Source organism: Dendrobates tinctorius, unplaced genomic scaffold, assembly GCF_039654945.1.
Source record: "Dendrobates tinctorius isolate UK_male_01 unplaced genomic scaffold, ASM3965494v1 ptg000171l, whole genome shotgun sequence".
Taxonomy (NCBI): domain Eukaryota; kingdom Metazoa; phylum Chordata; class Amphibia; order Anura; family Dendrobatidae; genus Dendrobates; species Dendrobates tinctorius.
The window spans coordinates 2,106,183-2,124,189 of NW_027361838.1; the positions used below are offsets into that span (position 1 = coordinate 2,106,183).

The following is an 18,007-nucleotide window of genomic DNA, read 5'->3' on the forward strand; positions in this document are numbered from 1 at the left end:
TAACGGCACTAGGGGACTGCAGAAGTGGGAGACTGAAGCAGTTAGCTGACAGGTAGGACAGGACCGGCAATAAATTAAATGTGTGTCTAAAATAAATTAAATGTTTAGAACTATTTTATGGAGCTACTGAATTGGTGGTAGTTATGGCCACACTTCTGATTTCAAAGAATGTCAGAAAAGAAAGATAATTACAATAGTTTGATTAAACATAAGAAAATAGAACTAGTTTCTGGCTTAATTGAGGGTTAGGGTGGTTTAGGCTTTAAATTATACTGGTAGTGAAGAGATTATAATTTACATCTATATCTTTAAGGTCAAATATATCTTATCTCCTTTTAATTTTGATTAAAAGAGTTGTTTAGGACTTAAACTTAAACTTTAGATGGCTGTCAGATGAAGGATGGTTCAGCTAATAGTTCTGCTGACCGCTATCTCGGTTATCTCTCTTATACACAGGAACTCTCACTCCTCCAAGCACTCTTGTTCTCTCTATGAGAGAGTTGCTGACAGTCATCTCTGCTCTCGGCTTATCCCTTATAGAACAAAAACATTGTCACTCTAATAACGAACATGCCAGATCCTTAACTCCCCTGACAATCAATTGCACGACGGCCCCATACACATTAGACTGTCAGCTGAACTTGTCGGTAATGGCAGGTTCAGCCGATATTAGTCTAATGTGTATGGTGGACTTCATATATTAATGGTCAATTCTGCAAACAGTTGATCAGTGAGGCTACTCAGTGTTGGACCGCCACCAATAGGTAACCTATTTTAAGGATAGGTCATCTGTTTTCTAAGTCTTGGACCACCCATTTCATACATTGTATTTTACACACCTGTCCTGGGTATTCCCAGCTCTGCACCCTTCACCTCGATCCACTGCCCTCTGTTGTGCTCCACATCGGGTTTTGTTAGGTTGCTTGGCGTGACTCAGTGACATCATCTTCCTAGGCCTTTAAGGCCCATTAGGACACACACATGAGATCCAGGATTCCACCTCCTGTGCACACCATGTTAACCTGCTTCTATGCTGCTGACTTCACCCGTGCTGCCCTGCTGATTTCCCTTTATCTGTTCTGCGGCTCCTAAGATTCCAGAGGCTGCCTCATCCTCACTCCCCACGTGCCATCCTGCCAACTACACCAACGCCTGTGATCCTGGCACCCACCCAGACCTGGGGCTTAGTTGGTCCACTTCATAAGGTGAGCCTAACTGGAGGACTGCTCCCTAGAACTTATGTTACTTTTATATTTGCATCAATTCGGTATTATGCGGTTTAAATTATAGTTATTTCAAAGCATAATTGGTAAAATTGAAAACATTTTTTATGAATTTGTTCTGATTTACTATATTTGTAACTGAAAATGTTTTAATGTAAACGCACTTGGTGGACATCCCTCCTATGTGTTCTCAGCAGAATAATTCATAATATTTCATAATGATACTTAATGGCTCATTAGTACATACACAAAGCTGCTCATGAATGTTGGCTCCATTTTTTAACAGGGTTTCTGCTGCTCCACAATGTCCATGCTGACAGGCAGTCAGTAATGCTGTACCTCCATCCTATGGAGATAAAATAAAGGTAAATGAGACCTTATCCAAGGCTATGTCCATGGCTTCTATGCAAATAAACATCATGCCGTTTTTACTGCTGCAATAAATGGATTTCCACAGAATTTAGTTATAGTAGGTTCTACCCTAGTAGAGCCTTCTATTCCATAGATACTGCACACATTATTAATGTAAGTCCGCAAGGACAGGGTCCTCTCCCCTCTGTACCAGTCTGTCATTGTAAATTTGTTTACTGTTAACGATATCTATAACTTTGTATGTAACCCCCCTTCTCATGTACAGCAAGATGGAATTAATGGCGCTATATAAATAAACTAGCTGAAGAGCCGGGCGTTGCCCGGGCATAGTAACCAACTGTGGTTAGTTATAACAAATTATAATGATTATATTGCACATAAAAACATTTCACATCATATACTCAACACTACAGATTTGCAACACAAATTAACTAAACAATTACCCAAGTACTGATAGTATTTTATTTTCAACTCATTCAAGAGCCTTTTGATAAACAACATTTTTGGTTTTTCCTTTCGGTGCAAAGATGAATAGATTTTTGGCAGTTCCAACTCTTGAACAGATCACGTAAAGTTGACCGTGAGAAAAGCATGGAGATTGCAAATCGATCCCTACTACTTAAATCGATCCCTACTACTTTCAAGGACTGTCCCTGAGCATTGTTAATGAACATTGCAAATAGCAGTTGAACTGGAAACAGGAGGCGTTTAAAGTCAAAAAACAAATCAGATGGAATGAGTGGAATTCTTGGAATGAAAATGTCCTCTCCTTTTGCACATCCTGTTTCTGAGCTGTGTATCTAATCCTATCCTGTGTGATAAAGTCTGCTGAGCTGTGTACCTAATCCTCTCCTGTGTGATACTTTCTGCTGAGCTGTGAATCTAATCCTATTGTGTGTTACTGACTGGTCAGCCGTGTATCTAATCCTATCCTGTGTGATACTGACTGCTGAGCAGTGTATCTAATCCTATCCTGTGTGATACTGTCTACTGAGCCGTGTATCTAACCCTATCCTGTGTGATACTGACTGCTGAGCCGTGTACCTAATCCTATCATGTGTGTTACTGACTGCTCAGCCGTGTGTCTAATCCTATCCTGTGTGATACTAACTGGTGAGCCGCGTATCTAATCCTATCCTGTGTGATACTGAGCTCCCGCTGCAGTCTGTGTCAGAGGGTTGTCTGTGTTGGCACGGTAATAAATTGTGTTATTTCCAGCTTTACAGAAGGATGATAAAACCATAGAAATGATAAGAATAATAAACCACAACTGTCTACAAAGAAAACTGTTGCTGATAGCAACCGATCACAGCTCGTTTTTCATCTTTTAAACAGCTCTGGGACAGCGTGGTGACTTTTGTGTTTTGACTTTTATGTGGCGAGGTTGGTGTATGTGTGGTGAAATGTGTGCTGAGGGTGGTATATGTGTTGAAGCACGTGGTAGCATGTGGCGCATTTTGTGTGTGTGTTCATATCCCCATGTGTCGTGAGTATCCCATGTCAGGGCCCCACCTTAGCAACTGTACGGTATATACTCTTTGGCGCCATCGCTCTCATTCTTTAAGTCCCCCTCGTTCACATCTGGCAGCTGTCAATTTGCCTCCAACACTTTTCCTTTCACTTTTTCCCCATTATGTAGATAGGGGCAAAATTGTTTGGTGAATTGGAACGCGCGGGGTTAAAATTTCGCCTCACAACATAGCCTATGACGCTCCCGTGGTCCAGACGTGTAACTGTGCAAAATTTTGTGGTTGTAGCTGCGACGGTGCAGATGCCAATCCCGGACATACACACATACATACATACACTTTTTCCCCATTATGTACCTAGGGGCAAAATTGTTTGGTGAATTGGAACGCGGGGGGTAAAATTTCGCCTCACAACATAGCCTATGATGCTCACGGGGGCCAGACGTGTGACTGTGCAAAATTTTGTGGCTGTAGCTGCGACAGTGCAGATGCCAATCCCGGACATTCACACATACATACTCACACACATTGAGCTTTATATATTAGATAATAATAATAATAATAATAATAATAATATTGGTGATCACATCTTAACGTGTAGAAGTACAAAGAATACATTTAAAAAGAAGTTTATTAATCATTAGCATTCAATCCAATTGTAAAACATGAAATTAAGTGTCATTTTCAAAGTAGAGAAAATCCATTAGAAAAATGCTTCATTTATCTGATGTCGATAGTATGCTTGATCATTTACTCTGCACAAAACTAATAAATATATTTAACATGTAGACAAACTAGGCATGTGCCTGGGGCTGGACAACAGTGGTATATAAATTAAAGGAAACCTTTATGGGGTTAATAGCTTTCTAAGCTGCTGGTAAAGGGGTATGTCTGTATGGTAGCTAGAGGACACAATACTTTATTATGTAGAGGGGCTACATAAACTGTAAGTAAAGTACTGACTCCAGGGAATGTCTATTAAAGGTTTTGTCTGGGACTTTAACGTTGATGAGATATTCTTAAGATTAGTCTTCGATGTTTGATTAGTGAGGGTGGGACACCTGGCACTGCACAGCTCCATCATCTGTATAGTGGCAGCAGCTGAGTATTTGAGTCCACAGCAGGTGGATGTGCAGTATCTGGCTGCGGCCACTATTACGCTGATGGAGCTGTGCAACTCAGCAACTGAGCAGTTCCACCACCAGCAACAGGAACAACTGATTGGGAAAGTTGTCAGGTGTCGCACACCCCACTGATGGATAGTCCATCAATGTTAAAGTCCCAGATAACCCTTTTAAAGTATAAATGAAAATGTAGAAATGTTCCCATTTGTTTGGGTATTTAACTTTTGTTTGCTACGTTTTCATGCTATCCGCCAATGTGAATCTTAAAAACATTCCTTTGAAAAGGGTTGTCACAGCTGCAAGTTAAAATGCTAAGGGAAATATGTTGATCATATTTGCGCTCAGGTAAAACTTTTCTAAAGATAAAGCATTTACATTAATACATATATGATGGTCCAGAGACGATCAGCTACAATATAACAAGAAAAAACATGATAGACCATTGAATGTAACAAAGAAAAAAACCTACAAAAATATTCTGAAATCAGGCATGCAGAATGTGTGGTTGGACCGTGTTTTATCTCTAATGGAGGAAGACCACACAGATAGTATGGGGCCTGTAAGTAAGGGGTGCCCAATAGCTGGGATACCTTTGTGCGAACCCTCTACCTGATGTTCTTCCACTTCTATAAGCCTGCTCCTGACTCCTAGACGTGACCATCCCTTGTTCCCCACCCTTTTCTAGATGTGATTCCTCTTCTATAAACCTGATCCTGACTCCTAGACCCCGCCATCCCTTGTGTCCTACCCAATTCTAGATGTGCTTCCACTTCAATAAGCCTGATCCTGACTCCTAGACCTCACCTTCCTTTGTGTCCCGCCCTCTTCTAGATGTGCCTCTACTTCTATAAGACTGATCCTGACTCCTAGACCCCACCATCCCTTATGCCCCACCCTATTCTAAATGTGCTTCCATTTCGATAAGCCTGATCCTGACTCCTAGACCCCGCCATCCCTTGTGCCCCACCCTCTTCTAGATGTGCTTACACTTATATAAGCCTGATCCTGACTCCTAGACCCCACCATTCCTTGTGCCCCACCCTCTTCTAGATGTGCTTCCACTTCTATAAGCCTGATCTTGACTCCTAAACTCCGCCATCCCTTGTGCCCCACCCTCTTCTAGATGTGCTTCCACATCTATAAGCCTGATCCTGACTCCTAGACCTCGCCTTCCTTTGTGTCCCACCCTCTTCTAGATGTGCCTCTACTTCTATAAGACTGATCCTGACTCCTAGACCCCACCATCCCTTATGCCCCACCCTATTCTAAAGGTGCTTCCATTTCGATAAGCCTGATCCTGACTCCTAGACCCCGCCATCCCTTGTGCCCCACCCTCTTCTAGATGTGCTTCCACGTCTATAAGCCTGATCTTGACTCCTAAACCCCACCATCCCTTGTGCCCCACCCTTTTCTAGATGTGCTTCCACTTACAGTCATATGTTAAAGTTTGGGCACCCCTATTAATGTTAACCTTTTTTCTTTATAACAATTTTGGTTTTTGCAACAGCTATTTCAGTTTCATATATCTAATAACTGATGGACTCAGTTATATTTCTGGATTCAAATGAGGTTTATTGTACTAACAGAAAATGTGCAATCTGCATTTAAACAAAATTTGACCGGTGCAAAAGAATGGGCACCTCAACATAAAAGTGACATTAATATTTTGTAGATCCTCCTTTTGCAAAAATAACAGCCTCTAGTCACTTCCTGTAGCTATTAATGAGTTCCTGGATCCTGGATGAAGGTATCTGTGAACATTCCTGTTTACAAAACAATTCCAGTTCAGTTAAGTTTGATGGTCGCCGAGCATGGACAGCCCGCTTCAAATCATCCCACAGATGTTCAATGATATTCAGGTCTGGGGACTGGGATGGCCATTCCAGAACATTGTAATTGTTCCTCTGCATGAATGCCTGAGTAGATTTGGAGTGGTGTTTTGGATCATTGTCTTGCTGAAATATCCATCCCCTGCGTAACTTCAACTTCGTCACTGATTCTTGCACATTATTGTCAAGAATCTGCTGATACTGAGTTGAATCCATGCGACCCTCACCTTTAACAAGATTCCCGGTGCCGGCATTGGCCACACAGCCCCAAAGCATAATGGAACCTCCACCAAATTTTACTGTGGGTAGCAAGTGTTTTTCTTGGAATGCTGTGTTTTTTAGCCTCCATGCATAACGCCTTTTTGTATGACCAAACAACTCAATCTTTGTTTCATCAGTCCACAGGACCTTCTTCCAAAATGTAACTGGCTTGTCCAAATGTGCTTTTGCATACCTCAGTCGACTCTGTTTGTGGCGTGCTTGCAGAAACGGCTTCTTTCGCATCACTCTCCCATACAGCTTCTCCTTGTGCAAAGTGCGCTGCATTGTTGACCGATGCACAGTGACACCATCTGCAGCAAGATGATGCTGCAGGTCTTTGGAGGTGGTCTGTGGATTGTCCTTGACTGTTCTCACCATTCTTCTTCTCTGTCTTTCTGATATTTTTATTGGCCTGCCACTTCTGGGCTTAACAAGAACTGTACCTGTGTTCTTCCATTTCCTTACTATGTTCCTCACAGTGGAAACTGACAGGTTAAATCTCTGAGACAACTTTTTGTATCCTTCCCCTGAAAAGCTATGTTGAATAATCTTTGTTTTCAGATCATTTGAGAGTTGTTTTGAGGAGCCCATGATGCCACTCTTCATAGGAGAATCAAATAGGAGAACTACTTGCAAGTGGCCACCTTAAATACCTTTTCTCAAGATCTGATACACCTGGCTATGAAGTTCAAAGCTCAATGAGGTTACAAAACTAATTTAGTGCTTCAGGAAGTCAGTAAAAAGTAGTTAGGAGTGTTCAAATCAAGAAAATGATAAGGGTGCCCATTCTTTTGCACCAGTCAAATTTTGTTTAAATGCAGATTGCATATTTTCTGTTAGTACAATAAACCTCATTTGAATCCAGAAATATAACTGAGTCCATCAGTTATTAGATATATGAAACTGAAATAGCTGTTGCAAAAACCAAAATTGTTATAAAGAAAAAAGGCTAACATTAATAGGGGTGCCCAAACTTTAACATATGACTGTATATAAGCCTGATCCTGACTTCTAGATCCCACCATCCCTTGTGCCCCACCCTCTTCTAGATGTGCCTCCACTTCTATAAGTCTGATCCTGACTCCCAGTGTGCTGGAGTTGCCCAGCCAAAAGAAGAAAAGAAAAAAAGAGAAGAGATAAATAAAGTAAGTAAAGGACAGACAAAATAACAAGAGACAAGGAGGACAGACAGTATCATAGATATCTTAAATAATCTCTGAAATTGTACCAAGAAGATAAATATATGTCAATGTGACAATAATTGGATAAACCTTTCCTGCATGTTTCCTAAGATGGAAGAAATCTTCCCATTGAACAAAAACTAAAAAACCTAATTTCTGACTTTTACAAAGCCTAAAAATGTTTGTTGGATGAAAATGTATAATAATTCAGGGTACATGCTTTAATGCACACCCTATCTATTTTCCTGTTTAGCAGAAGGAGGATTATATTTGAAATGCCTTTCAAGCTGCAGTGAGAGGTTTCATAAATTCATAAATGCTTTTTCACTTTTTTTCATTTTTACAAGTGAAACTGTTCACGCAACATTAAACTGCAGAATTCTAAACACTCACCCAAAAATTCCTAAAGTTACTCTGGAAATGTAATTTCCTGCAGCCCTGGCAGCATTAGGTAGTAGCGCCAGGTAAAGTAACAATGTGATTTTTATACAGCAGACATAAATTAAAATTAGAATTCAATAAAACTGTAAAAATATTGATGCATATGTTCTGATTATCCCCTCATTGACAAACACAAGGAAAATGTGTACAGCGTAGTGAAAAATTGCAAAACTTAGTGTAGCTTCTTAAATGAACCTTAAGGTTTATACCTTATAAATCCTGCCCATCTCCTTTTAGTTATGGAATAGAGATTTCTACAACTATTTTCTACTCTTATAGGTGCTCCTGCATAACTCTGAGAAAGAAACCACTGGAGCACTAAGCGGAGGAGAACATAACTTTGGGAGGGATGGACCTTTAACTCCTACAGCTTTGTTTGTAGATTTTAAGAGTGATGTTGCTTTAAGACAAAGGAGCAAAGTATGTTTGTGCCTGGTGTGTTACTGTGAGAAGGGTGGGAATTATATAGAGGAGGTAACTGTCTCTCTCCCTCTTTTCCTCATCGGATGAACTGGAGGAAACATCATCCGCCCTCCTGCTCTGTTTTAAAGGGAACCTGTCACTCCCCACAGGGCCTATTAAAGTAAAAGAGCCACCTTCAGCAGCACTAAGGCTGCATTTTGTGAAGGTGGCTCTTATGTTTATTATCCGTAGGAACGCTGAAATAAAGACTTTCATAAATTGCCCACCATACCTCTATTGCAGCATGGAAGTATGTTTTCTCCCCCTGTCTCAACCGCCTCGCAGCCATCCATCATCCCCCTCTTGCCTCCGTGCGCTGCCTCCTCTGTTCCTCATTATGTGACCGGCACCTGGGCTCTGCAAACATTTCTCGGGCATGCGCCGTGCGTGCTGCCCGGGAACATACATCAGGTGATGATGTAATGCTCTCGCGCTTGCGTGTAGCGGAGGCCCCAGATCCCGTCCCGCTGTGTGTTATGATGTATTCACACTGCGGTGCTGGGAATCTCGCGCCTGTGCAGTGAGGATCTGTGTGCCTGTCCCCATCTCCCTCTGCCTCTTTCCAACGTATTTCCGTACGCATGCACGCATCACCAGGAGTATGGCCGCCACAGTGGCTTTGCCTTCCTCCAGGGGAGGGTAATGCCAGGCTTGGAGGCAATGATGGGTCTCTCTCGCAGTCAATCTATGCATGCAACACAGTTCCACTCCAGGCCAGCAGGGGGAACTCTGAACCGGGATTAAGGGGAGGAGTGCTCTCTGAGGGTCAAGAGGAAGGAGTGGTCAGTTAGTCTGCGGAGGGTGAAATGTGCGGACGTGGAGAGAGAAGCTGGAGGTTGAGCTAGGAAAGGAGAGCTCCCTCACAGTGAGGGCATGAACTGGAACCTGGTCTCCACGGTTGTACGGATACTAACGGTTCTACAACAGATACCAGAGGAGTAGGAGTTGAAAAATGGGGTTTACCGAGTGACACAAGAGTATGAGCGGGTATTCAGCAAACACCCACTAGATTTTGGGCATGCAAAAGGGGTTCAACATCATATCCCCACTGGAGACCATCCACCCATAAAGGAGAGGTACAGACCTATACCCCCAACACAATATCAATGTGCTAAGAGTATGTTGAGAGAGATGAAGGAAAACTGTGTCGGAGGAGTATCAATGCCAAACTCATGAGCTGGTCTGGCAGGTGGTAGTCCCAAAGAGAGTGGCATCAATGGTCCTAGAGGCATACCACAATGGAGCTGGACACTTTGGATGGAAGAAGTTGGAAGCATTGCTCCAGGAGAGGTTCTACTGGGCTGGTATGAGGAAAGCTATTGAGAGGTGGTGCCGGGAGTGTGGACAATGTAACCTGCGCAGAAAGGATCGAAACAGCCAGAGAGCTCCTCTACAGCCAATCATCACCAAACAGCTCCTTGAGTTGGTAGCCCTGGACCATGTGATACGGATACTAACGGTCCTACAACAGATACCAGAGGAGTAGGAGGCTGTAAATGCCCTACTCCCATCTAAGACTTGAGGCACAACAGCAGCTTGGATAGAGAGCCGGGACTCAGGAGAAAGGAGCCCCCGTGATAGGCTACAGCTGTCTGCCGTGCAAGTAAGGTTCTTGAGAGCATCTGACAGGAGGAACTTCAGTGTAACTCAGTACTAGGAGTACTTCATTCAAACAAGCGCTAGGAAGGAGACTGCACAGCCCGTCTGCTGAGAGAGAATCCCTGAGTTGCTTCCAGGCTAGCCTGTTCCGTTGCCATCTGTAATCAGGACCCTGGACTGCAGTTATCAAGTAAAGGTACAGAAACTGCACCCCGCTGTGTCTTGTCTGCTTTCTACCCTTATGGCACTGCTACATCCCCGTGCCAACCACCTCTACACTGCCCTGGGACTATAGCTTCACCTGTGGGGAGCTTTTACATCCTTGCTGCACCCTACCATCAGTCCCAGCGGATCTGCATGCAGTGTCGGCTTAACATCTTCCTTGCCGAACACCACAGGTGGCGTCACGAACTGTTCCATTAACTACATTCCCCCATTGATTTGGGCGCCCAGGTCCACGGACCGGGTCACTGCTGCTGTGACACATCCCCCTGTCGCCAGCCTGGTACCGAGTACCCCACAGCCCTGGGAGGGCGACCCACACACACACCAACACTCATCTCTATACACACACACACAACACAAATACATAAAACACACACACAGCACCTCTCCGCACGCTCTCCCGCATCTGAAGCATCACTGTCTCGGCAGCTTCATCTCTCTGGCACAGCCACGCTGAATGATGACGTCATCCAGCCGCGCAGTGTCAGAGACAGGAAGCGAGGGCAGGAAACAGGATGGGTCCCTGCAGCTCCGCTGCTATTTTCTCTTGGGGACAGCGGAGCTGCAGGGATCACTTTTTATTCATACACTGACGTCAACTTTGATACAAGGTAAGGTTTTTAATATTAGACAGTGTAGGACCGTCCTGACCACAGAGTCACCTTGTCGACGGTGGGACGGATTTTATGCTATATTTGATCAAATACAGTATTACTAAGAACTCTGTATTACTTCAATGCACTTTTGCTTTTTATTTATTTAATTACAGCAGGGTTTTTCTCATTTTATCTTTTGTAAATTTTTTATTAATATAATCATGGGGCTTTGAATCTTAGCAACGTGTCATAGAAAGGAATCTGTTATCTTTTTTATGGTTGGTCTATAAATAATCCGTTTAAACAACTACCACTTTGTGAGCACTACAAGATCAGGGAGGGGTTTTTGAAGACTCTAAAGGTAAACAAGAATGCTTCCAGAAAGTAGAGACCCTATCATTGGTGAGGATTGGAAACGAAATGTAAAGTAAAATGAAATGTCTTTGAGAGGACTGCCCAAAAATTTTCTTTCACACGGGTCCCTCTGTCAAGAAGATGGTCTGTACACTTAATTTACGATGGAACTGAAAGTCTAACACAGGATATCAGTTCTGGATAAAAGTGTCTAATCTTCAAATTTAGATTTAGTTGTAAATTTTAAAATGTGCATAACTGTGGGTTTTCCCTCAATGGACATTTACTATCTATCCCAGGCATATGGGACAGACATAAAAAGGACCCGATTCATCAAAGCTTTCCCCCCAGAATGATGCTATAAAAGCTTTGAAAAGTTGCAAAATTTAGATGCACCTCGTAATTGTGCCTAACTTTTGCAATTTGTGGTGTTTTCATGCCAGTTTCTCCCAGCTCCGATAAAATGGGTAGACCTGGGGCAGGGCCGTGACGCTACAGTTTGTCTAATTTATGACAAGTCGTTGTGCTCCCAATGCCAGAAACCTCATTGCAGTACCTGAGTGAAGTGGAATTTCTGTTGTAGGGTACAGAGTACGCGCACCTCGTCATGAAACAGAAACATCTGTCTTCAACACATCCCGTCATCAACACTAGTGTGAACAACGCCGGTCTTGATGAATCGGACCCATATTGTCTAATTGCTGGGGGCCCAATCAATGGAACCCCAAACTTATCATTGCAATGAGGATGGATCCCAAACCCCCATTGCTACTCACTGCATGACTTTTCTATGCAATGGCTATGAAGCTAACAGAAGCAGAGTTGACATCACCCTGACAGAAATTGATGAGCGCCCTTTTAATAATGAAAATCCCCTTAACTTATTTTATTTCCATCCTGTATGAGGGAATGATGATTACTGGCATGGGCAGCCACTCTTTTCAATAGTTTGTAGATTTAAATGCTGATTGCAGGATATTGGACTTTGCAAAGTAGTTGAATTGCAATCCTTCCAACAGAAATAAACAATTTCCATTAAGCCAATTCTCTGGGATAAGAAACACTGGGCATGAAGTAAATATCTTCAAGCTAGTACCTGAAATCCAGCCTCAGATGCCCTTTTACTGTCCGGAAATAAATGTGTGCATTAAACCGTAACGTGCCAATGAGCCAAGTCAGCACTTTTCTGAATAGGTGCCAGGCTCTCACTGAGCACAGATTCAACACCAAGAGGATTCCATCTCCTTTCATAACACTTAACATATTGACTTGTTACCAACTCGTACAACAAGGCGGCCTCTTATTTATTTTTACAGGCTTTCTGCATCACGCCACGTGCTCTAAAGACTTGTCCAAGCAGGATCACAACGCAAAGAGATTCTGACAAGTTTACGTTACACAAAGAAGTTTGCAATTAAGAATATAACAAATGCAATAAAGTCCTACTTGGAGGCATGTAAAAGAGCATTTGTTTTATGAGTTAGACCCAAGGGTGTCTGTTAATGTAATCTCTCTGGAATATCTCAAATCTATTATCTCTCTTATGTTATTACTATTAGGTTGTTTTAAGCACATTTTAACCCAACAAGTGAAACTTTTTTTGAAAATCTCCTAAAAAATGCACAATACTACATTGTCCCTTACAATCTTAACTATCTTTAACAGCTGCTTCCTTGTCAGCTTAAGTAGTGCCCAAGAGGAGCCCATGGTGTTCTCAGCATCTAGCAATGTCTATTGGCCTTTTACCGTTCCACAGTCAAAAACATGCTGACCATTATTATAGGGAGATATGGATCTCTATCTGTATATGATAAGAATGTGCTACAAAATATTGTGGCTTTATTTGGGAACATTAATTTTCACTATGGACTATAGTATTGTGACACCTACAGGTTATACCTATTGGAGCATTAATGACGATGGAGTTGAGGTCAGGGCTCTGTGTAGGACCAGTTAAGTTCTTGTACACCAAACTTGCCTAACTATGCCATTATGGATCTTGCTTTTTGTATTGGGGAACAGATATGGAACAGAAAACTGTTCATACAAAGTTGGAAGCATACAATTTTTCAAATGTTTTGGCATACTGATACATTAAGATTTCAATTCACTGGAATAAAGGGACCTTGGTTAATTGTTGAAAAACAGCCCCCTAGTAGAAATGAGCGAACCTGAACTGTAAAGTTCTGGCTTCGTACCAGACACCTAGTGCCCAGTGCTGTACTCCGAACACAGTCTTCTCCTGGAAGTCCTTTCTACATTTAGAGAAAGAGAGAAAGATTTTTTCCGGCATATAGGCTTAATCATGGTCATAAGGAAATGGATACACGGCAACATTATATACCCTCTATTTCTGATCACATGTTACTGGAATCCTATCAGATAACAATATGAATACTGAACTAAATTAAAAGTATATGGGTCGCCAGCCAGGGCAGTGGGATACTTCGTACCGGGCCGGTATCTCAGAGGGAAGTGTCACAGTAGCGGTGACCTGGTCCGTGGCCCTGGGTGTCCATGTAAAAAGGGTTGAGCGTGGCTGATTAAAGTTTATAAGTGGATGATACGTGACGCCACCTGTGGTGATCGGCAATGAAGGGGTTAAGCCGATGCTGAAAGCAGATCCTCTGGGACAGATGGTATAAGGCAGCAAGATGTAATAGCTCCCCACAGGTGGAGCTGTAGTCCCAGGGCAGAGGTAATAGGTGTTGAGGAAGAGGGTGTAGTGTCTGGCACAGAGATGTAGCAGTGCTGGAGGGTTTGCAGGAAGAATGCAATGACACAACAGGGTGCAGTTTCCGTTACCTTTACTGTGCTTTGTAAGTGCAGTCCAGGGTCCAGATTACAGATGGAACAGAGGCTGGCCAGCTTGGAAGCAACTTAGGAATCTCTCTATGCAGATGGGTTGTGTAGTCTCCTCTCTAGTGCTTTCTGAGGTACTTGCAGTACTGTGTTACACTGAAGTTCCACTTGCTTGTTCTCTTTTAGAACTCCCTCGTATGGCAGACAGCTGTAGCCTCCTTCTTCTGGCTCGCACGTTGCTGTTGTGCCTCCAAGTCTTATGTGGGAACAGAGCATTTACAGCTTCCTATTCCTCCGGTTTCTGCTGCAGGAACATCAGTATCCATACAACCTTGGAGACCGGACTCCAGACCATGCGCTACAGCTAGAAGTAAGCCTGAACTCTGCTCAGTCCTCCAGCTTGTCTCCTCACGTCCACACATATTGCCCTCCTCACACGAACTAACTAAACTTCCCCTTCCTGGCCCCCAGAGAGGAGCTCTTCCCCCAGTTTTGGTTCAGAGCTCCCTCTGCTGGCGTGGAGTGGGAACTGTGCTGTGTGTTGAATTTACCTGACAGAGAGACCATTGCTTCCAAGCATGACATCACACTCCCTAGGAGGAAGGTAATGCTACTGTGGCGACCATACTCCTGGGGGCGCCACATATAAAACACATCAAAATGATATTAATGAAGCATAAATAAACATATGGATTTTTAGTTATAGTGTATTATCAGATCATGTCTGATATTTAATCCTAAAAGAACTCTGGTTCCCAACATAAAGATCCAACAAGATTCTCGATTAAGGATTTTACTTTTCCAATCTCCTCCCCTACATGGTGTAGACATTCTTTCGATGCCAGCAAATTTAAGGGCAGAAATGCTGCCTTTGTGCACACTGGAAAAGTGTCCGGAAACTGCTGACATATTGACCGAAACAAGGTAATCTTGGTTTCATGCACTACAATTGGCATTAAGCATCCTAAGGGATATATATGACTTTTTTAGTGTCACTTATTGTTGTTTTCTGCTCAAACCTGGTTCTTTTATTGTGCTCTGGACTTTGATTTTTATTGATTGCAAATCCATTTGAGTAAGACAATAGTTACCAGTGACTCTTAGCGCAGTAGTAATTCATTTATCTATGCAGACTTTCCCTTTGACATCTATTGTGACTCGTGTCTTTCTACTTTTGCTGCTGGAGTCCCTGTATACACTTGAGTGCCACTGAGGTTTTTATATTATTAATATCAGATCATGTCTGATATTTAATCCTAAAGGAACCCTGGTTCCCAACATAAAGATCCAACAAGATTCTCGATTAAGGATTTTACTTTTCCAATTTCCTCCCCTAAAAGGTGTAGACATTCTTTCGATGACAGCAAATTTAAGGGCAGAAATGTTGCCTTTGTGCACACTGGAAAAGTGTCCGGATACTGCTGAGATATTGACCGCAACTGGATTAGTGGCGTCAGAGATATGTCTTTGAAAGGGTAATTTTAGGGGACCTGTAATATATTGTATTTTGCAAACCTTACATTCTATTAGATAAATTACATTTGATGTATTACAGTTAATAAAATCATTTATAGAAAAACTATGTCCATTGCTATATGAATGAAAATTGGTACATTTCTGAGCAAAATTATAAGAAATACAGCTGGTGTGGCCACATTTAAAAAACCCTTTGAGGTAAAGCCATGTTTTATCGTGGGAGCATTCTTTGCTACAAATTTAAAGGAGGAACTCTCCAAAATGTTCTGGAGTTTTGAATCCTGATTTAATAAAGGAAAATATTTTTTAATAATGGTAGTGATCACATGAAATTGCGGACTGAGTAGAAAAAAATGATGGAAGAATTAAAGGTTTTTCTTTAAAATTTGCTATGCTGTGTAGTAAATAACTTTTTTCTTGCTATGCCATTAGTAGTATACTGGCTCTGTTTAAGGTCCAATCCGGGTAATCCCTTACCCTCAATCTACAAAGAACTTTTTCTAATTCTGTAATATAATCTTGTTGAAGAGAACAGTTGTGTTTAGTGCATATTAATTCCCCCACTGGTATATTTTTAATAACGTGGGGGGATGGCAAGATAATACATTAACTATGGAGTTCAAAGCAGTAGAGTTTTTTAAAAGGAAGCTGTTGTATTAGGCCCCCTTCACACGTCCATTTTTATGTCCGTATGTGGTGTGTTTTTTTAGGACCTCAGATACAAACACACACACATTAAATTCAATGGTAGTGTGCAGATATCAGGTTTTCCACATGGACTGTGTGTCCATGTGAAAAACTTGCATACATGTCCTATTTTTTTGGCACCACAGAGGAAATGAGTGCTGCATACCAGCACACGGATGACTTATAGATGCGATCTGCATGACAGGTACCCATATGAAATTCTCACACAGCTGTGGAAAGCAGTACAGTTAACATTTTTCCCAGCCACTGCTTGCTGACTTCAACTATTATACTCTCCTGGTCTCTCTGCGATCAGCAAGACCAGGTGACGGTGATGATAGTTATAGTTTTTATTAACCAGCAGAGGGAAAGCAAACAGCTGGGTGCTGGTGTTATTCTAGGAAGGGGCCAATAACCATAAAGGTTCCCAGAATATCAATATCAGCTCACAGCTGTCTGTGTAGCCTTTACTGGTTATTAAAAAGGGGGACTCCCCAAACAATGACGTGGGGTCCCCCCTATTTTTAATAACCAGCAAATGCTAAACAGATAGCTGTAAGATGATCTTAATAGGCTCGGTGAGGGCCATGGCTATTGTCCCCCTCCCAGAATAATAACACAGCCCGCAACCACCAAAGAAATTGCGCATACATTAGATGATGCTTAGCTTAGACTCTTCTAACTTGCCCTAATGCGTTGTCTATTGGGGTAATGGTTTTGAGGTTGATGTCAGCTGTATAATGTACGCAGACATCAAATCCAAGGGTTAGTAATGGAGAGGCGTCTGTCAGACAACGCCATTAATAACCCCAAAGTCAAAAGTAATAAACACACAGAGAAAAGTCTTTTAATTGTAAAAAGCACTCCCCGACCTTCTTTTACCAATTTATTACCATATAAAAAAATAATAATCCAAAGTGGTCTGCCATAAATCTGTCCCACAATGATCCCCCAACTCTGCTACATCCGGAGACTGTGCTGAGCAGTGGCATCAGTAACGTGACCGCCTAGCATGGCTATCGGAGCAGAATGACAGTAGCTTGAGAAAGTGGCTGCAGTGAAGAACAGTGAAATAATTAAGGTTACCACAGGTCACAGGTGGCGGTTCTCAGTGACGTCTGTGTGAGCCGGTCTGTGAACTGCAATAACCTTACTGATGTCATCATTCACAGAGTGAGAAAGGTGTGAAAAACTTCTGTAAATAAAACGCATAATGAAATTAAACATAATTGAGAATCACAAGAAATGAAACAGCTGAAATGAAAACATCTTGAATGGATATGTGTCACGCCGTGCTCACCTGGGGGCGGGACCTCGGTCCTGACGTCATCTCTTCCGGAGCCGCGGTCACTCCGGGGTCCCGTCGGTGCGCACGCGCAGCTCTCGTCCCCGGGTCTCCTCCTACATGTCACGTTTGCGCTTGCGCGCTCCTGTCAGTGCTGTATAGGGCTCGGTCCTCTCTATGGTAATGGAGGACCTGACCCGGAACCTGTAGTGGTCATGTGCTTTCTGGCTAGGTCCTGACCCGGAACCAGTAGTAGTCATGTGCTATATCAGACGATCCCCCCCTAGGGGAGGTGCCTGATTATTGTTGTGCTTCCTGGCTTGGTCTGCCGTGTCCCTGCCTGGCTGTGCGCTGTATTCAGGTCCCCTGCCTTGCACTCTGTTGTGCCTCTTGGCACACGCTCTGAATCTGCACTCTGCTTTGTACTTGGTTGTGCCTCCTGGCACATGCTCTGACCCTGTGCTCTGTCTCGTACTCAGTTGTGCCTCCTGGCACATGCTCTGTCCCTGTACTCTGTCTCATACTCGGTTGTGCCTCCTGGCACACGCTCTTACCCTGTACTCTGTCTTATACTCAGTTGTGCCTCCTGGCACACACTCTGATTCTGTGCTGTGTCTCGTA

The 18,007-nt window shown here is 42.8% G+C and overlaps 1 protein-coding gene across 1 annotated transcript in view; it reads right to left on the reverse strand.

Annotated features, from left to right (window-relative positions):
- The window catches only part of ANKRD29 (ankyrin repeat domain 29), a 97,913-nt gene that overhangs the window by 44,075 nt on the left and 35,831 nt on the right, over window positions 1-18,007 (reverse strand). The window contains exon 5 of the mRNA XM_073550800.1: window positions 1,471-1,569. Within this exon, the coding sequence (XP_073406901.1) occupies window positions 1,471-1,569 (99 nt within the window). The remainder of the gene's footprint in view (window positions 1-1,470; window positions 1,570-18,007) is intronic.